The sequence below is a fragment of the Ranitomeya imitator genome, chromosome 1 (assembly GCF_032444005.1).
Source record: "Ranitomeya imitator isolate aRanImi1 chromosome 1, aRanImi1.pri, whole genome shotgun sequence".
NCBI lineage: Eukaryota > Metazoa > Chordata > Amphibia > Anura > Dendrobatidae > Ranitomeya > Ranitomeya imitator.
In genome coordinates this window covers 149,376,842-149,393,706 of record NC_091282.1, presented here as the reverse complement: position 1 = coordinate 149,393,706, position 16,865 = coordinate 149,376,842, and the positions used below count along the sequence as shown (strand labels likewise).

At 45.4% G+C, this 16,865-nt stretch overlaps 1 protein-coding gene across 3 annotated transcripts in view; it reads left to right on the top strand.

The window, feature by feature from the left end:
• The window catches only part of CETN3 (centrin 3), a 41,042-nt gene that overhangs the window by 12,588 nt on the left and 11,589 nt on the right, over positions 1 to 16,865 (top strand). Inside the window, exons 4-7 of one of the 3 annotated variants that reach the window (XR_011318381.1) lie at positions 12,274 to 12,592; positions 13,098 to 13,207; positions 13,300 to 13,446; positions 13,926 to 14,995. The exons of 1 other annotated variant lie outside the window; for it this stretch is intronic. Coding sequence is in view for 1 of the 2 variants with exons in the window: in XM_069751684.1 (XP_069607785.1) it covers positions 12,274 to 12,306 (33 nt within the window). In the remaining variant the exon portion in view is untranslated. Of the gene's footprint in view, positions 1 to 12,273; positions 12,593 to 13,097; positions 13,208 to 13,299; positions 13,447 to 13,925; positions 14,996 to 16,865 lie in introns of those variants that run through there. One more of the 3 variants, XM_069751684.1, reaches the window with a different exon arrangement.

Sequence of the window (16,865 nt, the reverse complement as noted above, 5' to 3'; positions counted from 1 at the left end):
TTAATGGAGCACACTCGGACTGGGTAGCGGTTAGCAGTGGGGTACCACAGGGGTCAGTATTGGGCCCTCTTCTTTTTAACATATTTATTAATGACCTTGTAGGGGGCATTCAGAGTAGAATTTCAATATTTGCAGATGACACTAAACTCTGCAGGGTAATCAATACAGAGGAGGACAATTTTCTATTACAGGATGATTTATGTAAACTAGAAGCTTGGGCTGATAAATGGCAAATGAGCTTTAATGGGGATAAATGTAAGGTCATGCACTTGGGTAGAAGTAATAAGATGTATAATTATGTGCTTAATTCTAAAACTCTGGGCAAAACCGTCAATGAAAAAGACCTGGGTGTATGGGTGGATGACAAACTTAAATTCAGTGGCCAGTGTCAGGCAGCTGCTACAAAGGCAAATAAAATAATGGGATGCATTAAAAGAGGCATAGATGCTCATGAGGAGAATATAATTTTACCTCTATACAAGTCACTAGTTCGACCACACTTAGAATACTGTGCACAGTTCTGGTCTCCGGTGTATAGGAAAGACATAGCTGAACTAGAGCGGGTGCAGAGAAGAGCGACCAAGGTTATTAGAGGACTGGGGGGTCTGCAATACCAAGACAGGTTATTACACTTGGGGCTATTTAGTTTGGAAAAACGAAGACTAAGGGGTGATCTCATTTTAATGTATAAATATATGAGGGGACAGTACAAAGACCTTTCTGATGATCTTTTTAATCATAGACCTGAAACAGGGACAAGGGGGCATCCTCTGCGGTTGGAGGAAAAAAGGTTTAAGCATAATAACAGACACGGATTCTTTACTGTAAGAGCAGTGAGACTATGGAACTCTCTGCCATGTGATGTTGTAATGAGTGATTCGTTACTTAAATTTAAGAGGGGACTGGATACCTTTCTGGAAAAGTATAATGTTACAGGGTATATACACTAGATTCCTTGATAGGGCGTTGATCCAGGGAACTAGTCTGATTGCCGTATGTGGAGTCGGGAAGGAATTTTTTTCCCCAATGTGGAGCTTACTCTTTGCACATGGGTTTTTTTTGCCTTCCTCTGGATCAACATGTTAGGGCATGTTAGGTTAGGCTATGGGTTGAACTAGATGGACATATAGTCTTCCTTCAACCTTAATAACTATGTAACTATGTAACTATACCATTTTGGTTCAGATACATTCTTTTGATCGCCTGTTATTGCATTTTAATGCAATGTCGCAGCGAGCAAAAAAACGTAATTCTGTCGTTTTTGACTTTTTTTTTCTCGTTACGCCGTTTATCAGGTTAATCCTTTTTTTAATTAATCGGGTGATTCTGAACTTTTATTTTTATTGTTTTATTTTGAATGGGGCGAAAGGAGGGTGATTTTAACATATATATATATTCTATAATATTTTTATTATATAATATATAATATTTTTTTTTCCTTTTGCCATGCTTCAGTAGTCTCCATGGGAGGCTAGACGCTGCCACAACCCGATCGGCTCATCTATATATAGGCGATGTTCAGATCGCCTCTATATAGCAGAATTGCTCACTTGCTATGAGCGCCGACCACTGGGTGGCACTCACAGCAAGCCGGCACTGACAACCATAGAGGTCTCCAGGAGATCTCTGGTTTTCATGCCAATACATCGGTAACCCGTGATCACGTGACGGAGGTCAGAGGTGCGCGTATTTCTGGCCCAAAGGCTGGAAGCGCGATTTAAAGGGAACCTGTCACCCCCAAAATCGATGGTGAGGTAAGCTCACCGTCATCAGGGGCTTATCTACAGCATTCTGTAATGCTGTAGATAAGCCGCCGATGTTACCTGAAAGAGGAGAAAAAGAGGTTAGATTATACTCACCCAGGGGCGGTCCTGCTCCGATGGGTGTCTCAGGTCCGGAACAGCGCCTCCCATCTTCATTCCATGACGTCCTCTTCTAGTCTTCATGCCGCGGCTCCGGCGCAGGCGTACTTTGTCTGCCCTGTTAAGGGCAGAGCAAAGTACTGCAGTGCGCAGGCGCCGGAAAGGTCAGAGAGACCCAGCGCCTGCGCACTGCAGCACTTTGCTCTGCCCTCAACAGGGCAGACAAAGTACGCCTGCGCCGGAGCCGCGGTGTGAAGACCAGAAGAGGACGTCATGGAATGAAGATAGGAGGCGCCGGAGCGGACCTGAGACACCCATTTGACCAGACCGCAGTGGGACTGCCCCTGGGTGAGTATAATCTAACCTCTTTTTCTCCTCTTTCAGGTCACATCGGCGTCTTATCTACAGGATTACAGAATGCTTACCTCACCATCAATTTTGGGGGTGACAGGTTCCCTTTAAATGCCGCTGTAGAGTTTTACAGCGGAATTTAACTGGTTAAAGGGAGTCTGTCACCCTAAAAATCATATCTGAGCTAAGCCCACCGGCATCAGGGATTCTGGAATGCTGTAGATAAGCCCCCGATGTAGCCTTAAAGATGAGAAATAAAGGTTATATTATACTCACCCAGGGGCGGTCCCGGTGTGGTCTGGTCCGAGGGGCATCGCGGTCCGGTCCAGCGCCTCCTATCTTAATTTGATGTCGTTGTCTTCTTGCAGCGGCTCTGGCGCAGGCGTACTTTGTCTGCCCTGTTGAGGGCAGAGCAAAGTACGCCTGCGCAGGAGCCGCGACAGGAAGCAAGGAAGAGGACATCATGGTAAGAAGATAGGAGGCGCTGGACCCGTATCGCGACTCTCATCAGACCAGACTGCAGCGGGAACACCCCTGGGTGAGTATAATCTAACCTTTATTTCTCATGTTTCAGGTTACATTGGGGCTTATCTACAGCATTACAGAATGCTGTAGATAAGCCCCTGATGCCGGTGGGCTTAGCTCAGATACGATTTTTGGGGTGACAGATTCCCTTTAATAGTTGCGGGTGGATCGCGATTCCACCCGTGGCTATTGCGGGCACATGTCAGCTATTCAAAACAGCTGACATGTCCCGGAAAAGATGTGGGCTCACCGCCGGAGCCTACATCAAAGGGAGGGACCCCGACTTAGGTGTAAATGTATGCCTGATGTCGGTAAGGGGTTAAGAGGCACACTCCTCTAATGAATCTATCAAGGCGCGACGTGTCATGTGCCTATGTGTGCGCCTCACCAGAAATCTTAATTCAGCCAAAGGCTTCTGTAAAATCTGTGGTATAAGGAATGCTGCCGCTGATCGTGAGTTTGGCAAGCGGTCACCACACCCCAATCCTGCCACAGCCCTGCCCATTTTTGTCGGAGCTGTGTGAAAATGGCTTCAAAATGCTAAAAACCACATTTTTGTGCAGCCTCTCATTGCATAAAATGTTTGTTACTTTTCAAAGCTTTTTGGGCCAGAATTAAGCTGTAAAGGCTTTCATGAATCGGGGCCTGTGTGTGACCCAAAATGGTTTCACTAAAATACAACTAATCCAGCATAAGAACTATCCCTCATTTGGCGAAATTGGTGAGATCACTAAAAAGTCTTGTCTCTCGCAAAGCATTGTCTCAATGCCCAAAATAGCTGCACCCAGAAAATTGTTAAGGATAAGAGTGGTTTTGCTTTAACCCCTTAATGACTGCCAAAATGCATTAACACGGCAGTTGTTATGGGACCTTTATTCCCTCACTGCTGTTTTAAAATGGCGATCTGGAATAAGGGTGTAGCGCCCCCCAGAGTCACAAACTCTCCGGGGTTTCCACTCAGCTACCCGGGGGTAGCTGCGAACCTGGAGATCATGATCAGAGCCGTTTTTTCGGTCTCTGATCATGTGATTGTAGCATATTATTATTCACGGAAAAATAAACTGTGATATGGTTAAAAAATAGATTCTCTCTCCTCTCATATGCCCTAACATGTCAGAGAGAAATGATGTTCCCTATCTCCCCCTGGTACCTTTGTATTGGATCAGACCCCCCCCCCCCCCACGGCCCCCCTCCCTCTTTTGCTGAAAGAAAATGGCTGGCGCCCGTGCAGTTCATCCGCCAAGATCGGCCTCCCTGCACCTGGCAAGGGTCAGAGAAAAAAATCACAAAAATCCGATGTGTCTAGCTCCAGTTCTGTAAATCCATCCGCAATCTCCTAATCGCCCCCTTGGTCCCCCCCATGTCAGATTACATTTTTTTTTTCTAGTTTTTAATATTTTTTCATTCTTTACAGTTAAGGTTACAGTTTTTTCAAAAGTAAAAAGAAAAATGATACTAGTGTTAGATTAAGTTTAGGCTTTTTGAACTTAGAAAACTGCGCCCCTCTAGGTGCCCAAAACCACATTCAAGACTTTTATTAACCCTTCAGGTGCTTCACTGGAAATTTTTGAATGTAGAAAGTAAAATTAACATTTAACTGTTGTTTCTCACAAAAAAATTACTTTAGACCCAAAGTTTTTTTTTCCCTTCACCATGACAGCACCGTACGTGAGAGATGGCATCCGCCCCCAGGAACAGGAAACCTGTAGCAGAGATATAAGAATGGGGCGGCCCCTCTCTCCTCAGTTTGGTTTCCTGTTCCTGCAGGTGGACGCCTGTTGCAGAGCTCCTACCTCCGGAGGGATACCCCCTCTGATGAGTCCGGTCCGGAGGCCGAGGTCCGCGGGGGGGCAGCCATGCTCGGCGGCGCTGCGTGCGGTGCTGCCCGGGTGAAGGGGCTTCTGTGCGCGCCTGTTTTCTCCCCTCGCCGGACTCCCCGGCGACCGCTCTGGGCAGGAGGCAGGTCCGGGGGGCGTGTCCTTCACTGACGCCGGCCGCCGAAGTGAAGAAGGACGACTTCCGGTCGCGCCGGAAGTAGCGTCACACGCCGAAAGGAGCCGGTGTGCTGGACACTTCCGGATGGAAGCTGCTCCAGAGGCGCGCACACCGCTCCTTCTACTATATATAATAGAAGCGGCAAGAGGGATCGCTGGTTCTACACCTCAAGCAATCGCCTGAAGATGACCGAACCAGCGATGGATCCAGAGACGCTGCTGATGCCTGCGCCCAGAATGTCTGAGGAGACTCACGCTACCGCGGTATCTGGGGTCCTGGAGGGGTGAGTGCCTTTGTAAGGCAAACCACACACTGATACCCTCTACACTGTGTTTTTTAGGGAAAGAAAACCACTTCCAAACAGAAAAATAGGGCCTGTCCACTATGTAAGGACACTCTCCCCAAGCTATACAGCAAGAAAATCTGCCAGCCCTGTATCGATAAAATAGTTGCGGAGGAATCATCTTCCTTATTACAAAATATTAAATCGATTATACGAGAGGAAGTTAAGTCCACGGTTAAGGAGCAGCTGAAACATCACACAAAGGGAACCCCCCCCTCCCCCAACAAGTGAGCAAGGGTCAGACGTAAATTCAGGGGAAGAGCCGGGAGCCTTAACCCCCTCTGATGCCTCAGATTTAGACTCCTCAGATGAGGAGTATGGTCACCCTTATTTTCAATCAGAAGATATTGGAAAGCTGCTCAAACTAGTCAGAACGACTATGGGAGTAGAGACTCCTAAGGAACCGCGGACAGTCCAAGATACTATGTTTAGTAATTTGGAGGAGAAAAAGAAGAAATTTTTTCCCTTCCGTGATAACATAGTCAATTTAATAAAACGGGAGTGGAAAAAGCCTAATAAAAAGATGTCCATCCCTCAGGCTTTGAAACGCAAATACCCCTTTAACGAGGAGGTCTGTGAGAAGTGGGACAAGGCGCCTAAGTTAGATGCAGCCATCGCCAGCACCTCTAAGGGGGTTGCTTTACCATTTGAGGACATGGGAGCCCTAAAAGACCCCCTCGACAAAAAAGCAGATGCTTTTCTAAAGTCGGCCTGGGAAGCAGCAACATGGTCATTTAAACCCGGGGTTGCTGCCACTTGCACGGCACGGGCTATGGTCAAGTGGTTGGAGGAGTTAAGTGACCAAATCAGAAACAAATGCCCGAGAGAGAGACTACTGGAAGCATTGCCCTCTCTTCAGGGCGCCGCGAGGTTCCTGGCGGATGCCTCAATAGACTCCGTGAGGAGTGCCGCACGTGCATGTGCTTTATCCAATTCAGGACGTAGAGCATTGTGGCTGAAGAATTGGACAGCTGACTTTCAGTCGAAGGTCAAACTCTGCGGAGTACCCTGTGAAGGGCAATACCTTTTTGGCAAGGCTCTGGACGAGATCCTTGAGAAAGCGTCGGACAAGAAAAAGCGGTTTCCACCTCCTTCCTTTCCCAGACGCCGGTGGGAAACCTCTCGTTCGTCCTTTCGTGGATCTGGATATAGAGGAACCCGCGGCCGATCAGATGACAGGTCTAGTCGAGGCAGACCTTGGAGAGACCGGAAAGAAAAAGGATTTCTTTTCAACAAGCCTCCTCCCAAGTCTGATCCCAGACCTCAATGACGCCAGCTTTCCGGTGGGGGGAAGACTCCGGCGGTTTGTCCATCACTGGGCAGCACTGCCGGCTTCTCAATGGGTAACCAACTTATTGTCAGAGGGTCTAAAACTCAAGTTCTCCATCCTCCCACCAAATTGGGTAAAAATGACCCAAGTGGCGGGGAAAAATCAGGCCACACTAGAGAGAGAAATTCATCTCCTCATCCAAAAAGAGGTATTAATAAAAGTACCTCATCAGGAGATAGGGAAAGGGTTCTACAGCACCTTATTTTTAACACCAAAACCAGACGGCTCGCTGAGGGTAATATTCAACCTGAAGGCCCTGAACCATTATATTCAAATAGAAAAATTCAAGATGGAGACCTTAAAAACCGCAGTGAAAGTACTCAACCCATACTGTTACATGGCAGTGATCGATCTCACAGATGCTTACTACCATGTGCCAATCGCTGTCCAACACCAACAATATCTAAGATTAGTGTTAAACCTTGCAAAGACCCCCGTCCATCTACAGTATCAGTGTCTTCCCTTTGGGGTAGCCATAGCGCCCCGCATATTCACAAAATTTTTTTCCGAGGTGGCATCTTTCATCAGGAAAGAAGACATAATGTTGGTACCATATTTGGACGATTTTTTGGTAATAGCAAACAGCAAAGAAAATTGCGAGAAAGCAGTCGCAAGAGTACTGGAAGTACTAACCAGATTGGGATGGATGATAAACCTGAAAAAATCAAGACTCGTCCCAACACAGACTCAAGAATTCCTCGGAATCTTATTGGATTCAGTCAAGCAAGAGTGTGTCCTCCCACAGAGAAAAATTCAATCTATTCGGCAGAAGATACAATTGTTTCAACTACAACGGACTATCTTCCTGAGAAATGCAATGTCGCTCTTAGGAGTCCTGACGGCAACGATTCCAGCAACTCGGTGGGCACAAAGCCACACACGAGAGTTACAATGGCAGATTCTGGCCGAACAGGACAGGAGTCCGTACAATCTAAATCGGAAGATTCTTCTATCTCCAACAGTTCAGGACTCACTAGAATGGTGGCTGAAAACAGAAAATTTAAGCAACGCAGTGCCATGGTCAGTACAAGATCCATTAGTCGTTACTACCGATGCGAGTCCATGGGGGTGGGGAGCACACTTGGAGGATCAGGTCCTACAGGGTCAATGGGGGATCCCAATGACCTCAGCATCCTCCAATCTGAAGGAATTGTCTGCAGTACGGCTGGCACTTCTTCATATAGGAGAAAGGATTCGGGGAAGACATGTTGTAGTGCTCTCCGACAACAACACGACGATAGCCTATATAAATCACCAAGGGGGCACAAGGTCACCATCCCTTATGGCAGAGGCCAAAGAACTTTTTACATGGGCCGAGAACAACCTTCTTTCACTAACCGGAACATACTTAAGAGGGTCAGAGAATCAGGTAGCCGACTTCTTGAGCCGTCACACGCTATGTCAAGGGGAGTGGTCCCTGAACCAGCGAGTGTTTGGCGAAATATGTGCCAGCTGGGGCGTTCCAGAGATAGACCTATTCGCCACAAAAGAAAATCGGAAGGTGAAGAAGTTCTATTCTCTGAACCCAAGAGAACACCCGGAGGGAGTAGACGCGTTTCTATATCGGTGGGACTTCCATCTAGCATACGCGTTTCCCCCAATACCATTAATCCCGACAGTCCTCAGGAAAATTCGGGAAGACAAGGCACGAGTGATCCTCATAGCTCCGTTTTGGCCGAAAAGGGCATGGTTCACGTGGCTCAGACGCATGTCTATCTCGGACCCATGGATCTTTCCGGATGCCCCGGATCTCCTGCACCAGGGACCAGTTCAACATCCCCAAGTACACAGGCTACATCTCACCGCCTGGAACTTGAGAGGGGACTTCTGTTAGCAAAAGGATTCTCAAACCCTTTGGTAACCACGTTGCTAGCCAGCAGGAAAAAGGTCACCTCAGAGAAATACCAAAACATCTGGCAAAAGTTCCTAGATTTCTCGGGGCGACAATTGTCCGAAACAAGTCAGCAAGTCCCGGTAAAAGAAATTCTTGAATTTCTCCAAAAAGGGTTGGAAAGGGGTCTGTCTACTAGCACCTTAAAAGTGCAAGTCTCTGCCCTGGGTGCGCTGTTTGATCATAAACTTGCTGATCACCCTTGGGTCTATAGGTTCATACGAGCCTCTTTTACATCCAGACCCTCAAAATTATTACCTAAAGTGGCTCCCTGGGATTTAAATTTAGTGTTAAATGCTCTAACCGTTTCCCCCTTTGAGCCTCTTGATTCTATATCAATAAAATCCTTGACCCTAAAAACGGTCCTTCTGGTTGCTCTAACTTCTGCCCATCGTACTTGTGAATTACAGGCTATGTCGGTGAACCCTCCTTACACCACCTTTCATGATGACAAAGTGGTTATCAAAACCGATCCTGCCTTCCTTCCGAAGGTCAATTCAAAATTTCATAGAGACCAGGAAATTATTCTTCCCTCATTTTGTCCCCAACCAAAATCCCAGGGGGAGCAAACCTTCCATTGTCTCGATGTCAGACGTTGCCTGCTTCAATACATAGAAGCCTCAAAATCTTGGCGTCAGTCATCAGCCCTTTTTGTCACCTTCCAGGGGACAAACAGGGGAAAAAAGGCCTCAAAGGCGACTATTGCACGGTGGTTGCGTACAGCTATCTCACTTTCATATTCCTCTTCTGGTCAAGTTCCCCCACAAGGTGTCACGGCTCACTCCAACCGTGCTATTGCCACTTCCTGGGCGGAAAGGGCATGCGCCCCGGTGGAACAGATTTGTAAAGCAGCGGTATGGTCTTCACCATCTACCTTCTTCCGGCATTATAGACTAGACTTAGGTCTTTCAGACTTGTCTTTTGGGAGAAAGGTGTTATCTGCTGTTGTCCCACCCTAGGAGTCTTCTATTTCTTCCTCTCACGTACGGTGCTGTCATGGTGAAGGGAAAAAATGATAATTACTTACGGGTAATTTGATTTTTCAGAACCATGACAGCACCGCATTAATTCCCGCCCTATCTTGGTGATGGTTGTGTGATTCACAAAAAAAAAAACAAAAAAAAAACTTATTATATATAAGTAAATAAGTGTAAGGAAATATGTATATAGATAAAAAACTAATAGAAACTTGTACAATGTAAATAGAATACATAACTGTGTACTAACAAAGCGGTCATCTTCCATACTCTGAAACAAACTGAGGAGAGAGGGGCCGCCCCATTCTTATATCTCTGCTACAGGTTTCCTGTTCCTTGGGGCGGATGCCATCTCTCACGTACGGTGCTGTCATGGTTCTGGAAAATCAAATTACCCGTAAGTAATTATCATTTTTTTTTTTATTTTCACAAAGGTAACAGGAAAAATGGACCCCAAAATTTGTTGTGCTCCTGATATGCGTAAACAGTGGAAACCCCCCACAAGTGATCCCATTTTGGAAAGTAGACCCCTCAAGGAATGTATGTAGATGTGTGGTGAGCACCTTGAACCCTAAGGTGCTTCACAGAAGTTTATAACGTTCAGCTGTAAAAAAAATCATTTTCCCCACAAAAATATTATTTTAACACCATTTTTCTTATTTTCACAAGGGTAACAGGTGAAAATGCATCATACAATTTGTTGTGCAATTTCTCCACTACCCCATATGTAGGTGAATACTACTGTTGAGGCACAGTGCAAAGCTCAGAAGGAAAGAGGCGCCATATTGGAGATCAGATTTTGCTGGGATGGTTTCAGGATGCCATGTCACATTGGCAGAGCCCCTGAGGTGCCAGAACTACAGAAACCTCCTATATGTGACCTCATTTTACAAACTATACTCCCCAATTAATTAATCTAGTGGTGCAGTGATCATAACACCACATGTGCCTCACAGGATTTTATACCACTGAGCGGTGTAGAAAGAATAAATTACATTTTTACCACTAAAATGTTTAGCCCCAAGTTTTTAATTTTTCTCAGGACTAATAAGTAATTTTTTTTTTTTTTTTTACAACAAACTGAGGTTCACTTATTCCTGAGTGCGCCAATACCCTATATGTAATCAGGAAATATTTTTCAGACACAGTGCAAAGCTCAGAAGGCAAGGACCGCCAGATATTACTGTTATAATTTGCAGGTGTCATGACCCACTGGGAGAGCCCATGAGGAGCCAGAACAGCAGAACTCCCCATAAGTGACCCCATTGTACAAACTACACCTCTCAATTAACTCATGTAGGAGTGCTGTGATCACCTTGACACCACGGGGTTGTCATAGAATTTTATACCATTGGCAGTGAAGAAAAAATAACTACATTTTTACCTCCAAAATTTTGTTGTAGCCCCAGATTTTACATTTTCACACAAGAAGTAGGTGACAATGGCACCAAAATTTGTCCCACAACGTCTATTGAATGTGGCATTACCCCATATGTAGCTGCACAGTACTGCTTAGCTATATGGCGAGACTCGGGAGGGATGGAACGCTATTTGCCTCCTGGAGCGCAGAGTTTCCTAGAATAGTTTGCGGATTCCATATACAGAGCCCCTAAGGCTTCTTTCACACTAGCGTCGGAATCTCCGCGTCGCAATGCGTCGGGGAGAGATTCCGACGCTAGCGTTTGCTGCATTGCACAATGGAGGCAGCGGATGCATTTTTCCGGCGCATCCGCTGCCCCATTGTAAGGTGCGGGGAGGTGGGGGCGGAGTTCCGGCCACGCATGTGCGGTAGGAAAAAGCGGTCCGTCGGGAGAAAAAGACGTTACATGTAGGGTTTTTTTCTCCCGACGGTCCGCCAAAGCACGACGCATTCGTCGCAAGACGGATGCGAAGTGTGCAAATCCGTCGCAAATGCGGCGTCAATAGAAGTGTGTGGGGAAAAAACGCATCCTGCAAGCACTTTTTGCAGGATGCGTTTTTTCTGCAAAACAACGCATTGTGACGGATTTAAAAAAACGTTAGTGTGAAAGTAGCCTAATTGCTAGAAAAGCAAAATCCCCCCTCTAAAGTGACCCCATTTTGGAAATTATACCCCTTTTGGAATTTATAGTTTTAGTGACGATTTTGACTGGGTGTTTTCCAGAAACAAGCAGCAATGAATGTTGCAGAGTGAAAATTGCAAACTGCCGTTGTAGTGACCAATACGCTGTAGTGACCAGTGCTTTGCAGTCACCAGTACGTTATGCCCATCTCATGCTTCTGGAAACATGCACCCGTAATTTAGGCGGGCTCTAATCGCTCGAGAAATGCCAAGCGTGTGAACGCTATATTGTTGTTTAGGTACACTGTGGGGCTCAGAAGGGAGGGGAAGGGGCATTTGAATTTAGGAGCTCAGAATTTGCTGAATTTCTTTTGAGGGGGTGAGGAGCCATTTATTTATGTCAGAGCCATTGTACACCAGTAACGTGGAAGCCCCCTATATTTAACATATGACAGACCTGAGTGGGGACTTGCTTTTTTTTGTGGATTGACTTGAAACTTTTATTGGGAACATTCTACATAACGTTTGGGATCACGTTTTTATCCGGTGCTCTATGCTGAGCACTTTCTTTGGGCTTTCCATCTAAATCTACGAGTGATGTGGTTCACTATAATGAGGTAGCGGAGTTACTGTGGCAGACTGCACTTTTATGCAGTCCTAAAAAGACGGACACCGCCGTATCACAGGTCTTATGGTGACCACAGCGCCATCTTTCTCATAGGGAATCTTGCGCCGGGGGTTCCGTCTGAATCGCGCATTTCAGAGATTTACAGGGAAACCCTGTTTTAAGCGCTCAACGTAGAGCACAGGATAAATGTGCACCGAGCCTTACTACGTTCTTTGGGAGGCAGAATGAACAAAACAGCAGGTGAAGAATTGGTTTTATTTTTTACACCATTCCTCATGCAGTATAAGGGTATGTTCACACGTTCCTGATTTCCCTCCTTTTTTTTTTCAGGACTGAAACCGCAGCTCTTTGCAGAAAACGCAGGTGCGTTTTTTGATGCGGTTTTTAGTGCGTATTTTGATGCAGTTTTCTCTGCAGATTGTCTGTGTTTGACACAAATAAAGCTTACTGCAGTGGGGAAAAAAAAATGATGTCATTTCCTTGTCCAACCCTTTTCTTCTTCCATCCTCCATTTTGGAACTTACACATCAAAATGAGTGGACGTGCTGAGCGTAGGCCAGATGACAGCCCGCGGATCCAGCTCCGCACGCCACACCGGATTGCAATCCTGGGGTTGATTCTTCTAATCCTGAATCGTCATACACGTCAGGTAAGCAGATGTCTGTTTGTTTTATATATTGGGTTATGGGTACATATCCACGTTCTGGAAACGCTGTGTGTTTGACGCTGCGTGGGGCCGCAGCGCCAAACATGCAGCGTCCACATGTAACAGCATAGTGGAGGTGATTTCATGAAATCACGTGTCCACTGTGTGTCATCCGTCAGCGCTGCGACTCCGGACATGCTGCGTGTCTTTTATGATCACAGCATGTCCGTGTTCCTTGTTGAGAAGCTGCGGCTCCGCAAGGAATAAAACAGGGCCCTATGCTTGGGGTGCGATGATGCTGGATTTGTACAATGAACACATCTGGCATCATTGCGTCCCAGAAGGGGGTGGGGCTTTGCACATAGCGGCTTTGGCGCTCCAACGATAACGATGGCCATCCTGAATGTGGACATGTACCCTTACATAATCCGCATTGCTTTCCAGGCATGTTTGATATTTTTTTCTCATTGTTGTGTTTTACAAAATATATATATTTTTTTTACTTTAGAGGCAGCGGCGGCAGAGAAGACGTGCGCAGAAAAGGATGTGGGTGCACCCGCTTGTAGCAGACTGAACAGAGAAGGGGCACTTTTATGTGCTGTACAATGATTTGAGGAGGTAAGTAGAAATATATTGAATGACAAAGTTACCTTTTTTTGCTAACAATACTTGTGAAGTAACCCTTTTTGTGTTTCTTTTTCAATTTTCAGATATCCGGAAAAATTTATCTCTTTTTGTCGGCTACCAATTCTGGCATTCGACAGACTGCTTACCATCCTGGCACCCCATTTGACACTGCAAGACACGGTGATGAGGAAGTCCATCTCTGCAGAGGAAAGGCTGCTCATCACCTTGCGGTAAGTAACAATTTTTTTGGGGGAATGTCGTTAGGTCTCTATTTTACACGTCTCTGTGTCCAGTATGTGTGATTAAACCCACCCAGTCCTCCTGTTGGACGGGGGGCACACATACACACACACACACACACACGTGAGATACGGCCGAGTGTTGCATGGTAAACCCCGGCCCTGCCGCCTGCAGTCTGGAGCGGAGTGTGCACCCACATACCAATACATAGAGCCGCACGCTCCACAACGGAGTGCATGCAGCAGGTCCGGGGATTACCATGCAACACTCGGTCATATCTCGCATGCGTGTGTGCACAAGTCCCATCAGGCCTTTTATTAATGTTTTTTACACCCTTTGTGTTGTGCTGGGTGTTAATGCCATCATTATTGAATGGTGCTGGACGCATATTATAGCGGCCTTAACTTGTGACATGTTGTAATTACCTTTTTGTGTGACATTTCTAATTTTCTTTTTTGTTTCTTTCCAGATTTTTGGCCACAGGAGAGAGCTATACATCCCTGCACCTCCAATTTAGAGTTGGTAAATCTACCATCTCTAACATTGTGAGGTGTACATGTACCGTCATCTGGCAGAAGTTGCAGCCTATAGTGATGCCTTCCCCAACCGAGGAGACTTGGCTGCAGGTTGCAGCAGGCTTTCAGTCTGTGGCCAATTTCCCAAACTGCATAGGTGCAGTCGATGGTAAACATGTTAGGGTTCAGCAGCCCCCACGATCAGGATCACGCTTCTTTAATTATAAGAAGTATTTTTCAGTGGTCCTGATGGCGGTGGCTGATGCCCATTACAAATTTGTTGCCATTGATGTTGGTGCCTATGGTAGTACTGGGGATTCTCGGGTGTTGCGAACGTCACAGATTGGGATGCAAATTCTTCGAGATGGCGCCACGCTCCCAGCCCCAAGACCTTTGCCAGGTTCCACACATCCAGTACCCTTTGTCATGGTATCGGATGAGGCGTTTCCCTTAACGACAACCCTGCTGCGCCCATACCCAAGAATGGGACTGGATGCCCGACGGAGGATTTTTAATTATCGGCTGAGTCGTGCACGCAGATATGTGGAATGCACCTTTGGGATCATGACTAGTCAGTTGGACACAGACACCGTTGATGCTGTGATAAAGGCTTGCTGTGTACTCCACAACTACGCTCGTGAGTACAACACTGACGTAGATGTGGAGTACCAGCAGCCAGTATTTAATCCAGTTGTCAACGGGGGTCTGCGCAAGGCCGTCCAACTCTGGTGTGCGTGTAAGAGAATCCTTCACTGACTACTTTATGAGTCCTGAAGGTGCCGTGCACTGGCAATACTCCTGTGCTGGTGTTGAGCAGCCTGACCAGCAGAGAAGGATGCATCTACACTGACCGTCCCCAAAAAGTTGCCGACATCGCTGCTAACAGTTTTGAAAACATCCCGAAGAATGATAAACGACAGCAATCAACACAAAATTTTTTTTTTTAAATTTTTTTGTTCATGTTACCCAAAAAAAAAAAAAAAAATTGGGTTGTAATATAAATAAAAAATTTATTTTGGTTAAATTTGTTTTGTTTTTTTTGTATGTCAAAAAAATGGTTGGTGTTTTCATAAATTAACAGCAGTATGAGATATACAATAGTTAACACATCAACCCCTAAACCACTAATCGATAGCCCATAAACCCAGGACAGCGGCCTTGTCCCCATTGTCTAAAAAGAAGAGAATATTTTGTGAAAAATAAAATTTACTGTAGAGAACACAAATTAGTAGTAATTTTTACAAATGATTTTTCAATTTGAAAAAAAAAATATAAACAGCCCCTTTCAAATCCAACAGGCAACTGGAGCTAAATAGCTAAAAAAGCTCAGGTCCGGACACCATAGTCATAGAAAAAAACACAAGAAAACCACAAGAAAAAAGAAGTACATTATATCTCGGATAATCATTAAAATTGTCAGTTTTTTGTTGAATATTAAAAATGACCAAAATATGACAGAAAAACCGTATTAATACAGAGATATTCGAATATTAGGGAACGGGTGCACCACAACATCCACTATCACATAACAGGAGGGGAGAAGGGCAGGAGTTGTCAAAGGAGTTATGTGTCCCTGTACATCTCTATTGAGACCTCCAGTGCCAGTACTCAGTTATATTTTTTACTCCTTTGACAACTCATGTCCTTCTCCACTCCTGTTATGTGATAGTGGATGTTGTGGTGCACCTGTTCCCTATTATTTGAATACCAATCCGGTTTTTATTATATTATGTTTTGTTCATTTTTATTATTTTCAATAAACTGATAAGTTTAACGATTATCACATATGATGTACTTCGTTTTTCTTGTGGTTTTCTGTGCAACTGAAAACTTTTGCCCAATTCACGTTCAATTAAGAAAGGTGTACTCTGGAGAATAGAGGAAATTTGTTCCCTCAGTTTGATACGTTGCTCCCCGCAGCTGCTGCGAACTGCCTCTATCTCCATAACTTCCTTGGATGCCTCTATCTCCAGAACTTCCTTGGCTGTTGGACAAATACAGGGGTCTTGTAGCAGGTGTTTCAGGTGTTCTGTGTCGGGGCCTGAAAAGTCCCAACACCCCCATCAGAACCTCATTGTATGGAGAAATAGGAGCAGGGTCCTCCAGAGCAGTGAGGGACATCTGGACCATAGACATAAAAAGAGATTGTCTATCCGGTGGCAGGGAGCGTGTTTTTCTGGCGACAGTTAGTGCAAAGGAGTCGCAATGGTCATCGGTAGTTGATTTTTTTTAATAAATCCAATGTGTCACAGGCAATTTGAACCGTTTGGTCCTCTTGGTTCTTCTTTGTTTTTTTTTTTTTTTTCTCTGCTGCCACCGGATAGACAGCTCTCTTCTCCACTCTCACAGCTTCTACGGAATCAGATGCTTCAGCAGCTGCTGAAGCAGATGTTGATGCAGCAGATGCTGAAGTGGATGCTGATTCAGCAGAAGCTGTGGGAATGGAGGGAGAGATGGTCCCTCCCACTCCAGAGGAACTGCCTGCTCCATCCTCTGTGTCGCTGTCCTCTAAATCAGCAGCAGACATGTTTCCTTCCGTCCTGTGGGGGGAAAAAAAAGATCATTAATACAATTGCACAACATATTATATATAAATAATCTTGTGGAGTGGATTTTAACTTACTTTCTCAATGTCCTGCTGGTCACAATAAACTGTAGCTCTTCACTGAAGGGGAATTTTGTTTTGCTTGGCGAAGAGCCACTCTTTGAGCAATCATTTAGAAATTTTGTGAATCGGTCTCTGATGGAGCGCCAACGCTGCCTCACATCTTTACCAAAAAAAGGTTCCAAAAAACAACAACAATTTTTTAGAGATCTAAACAAATTATATTTTTAATATACTCAAGGTTTACTAAATAAATGTAATTATAATTACCTATTTTCTGCTGTGTTGC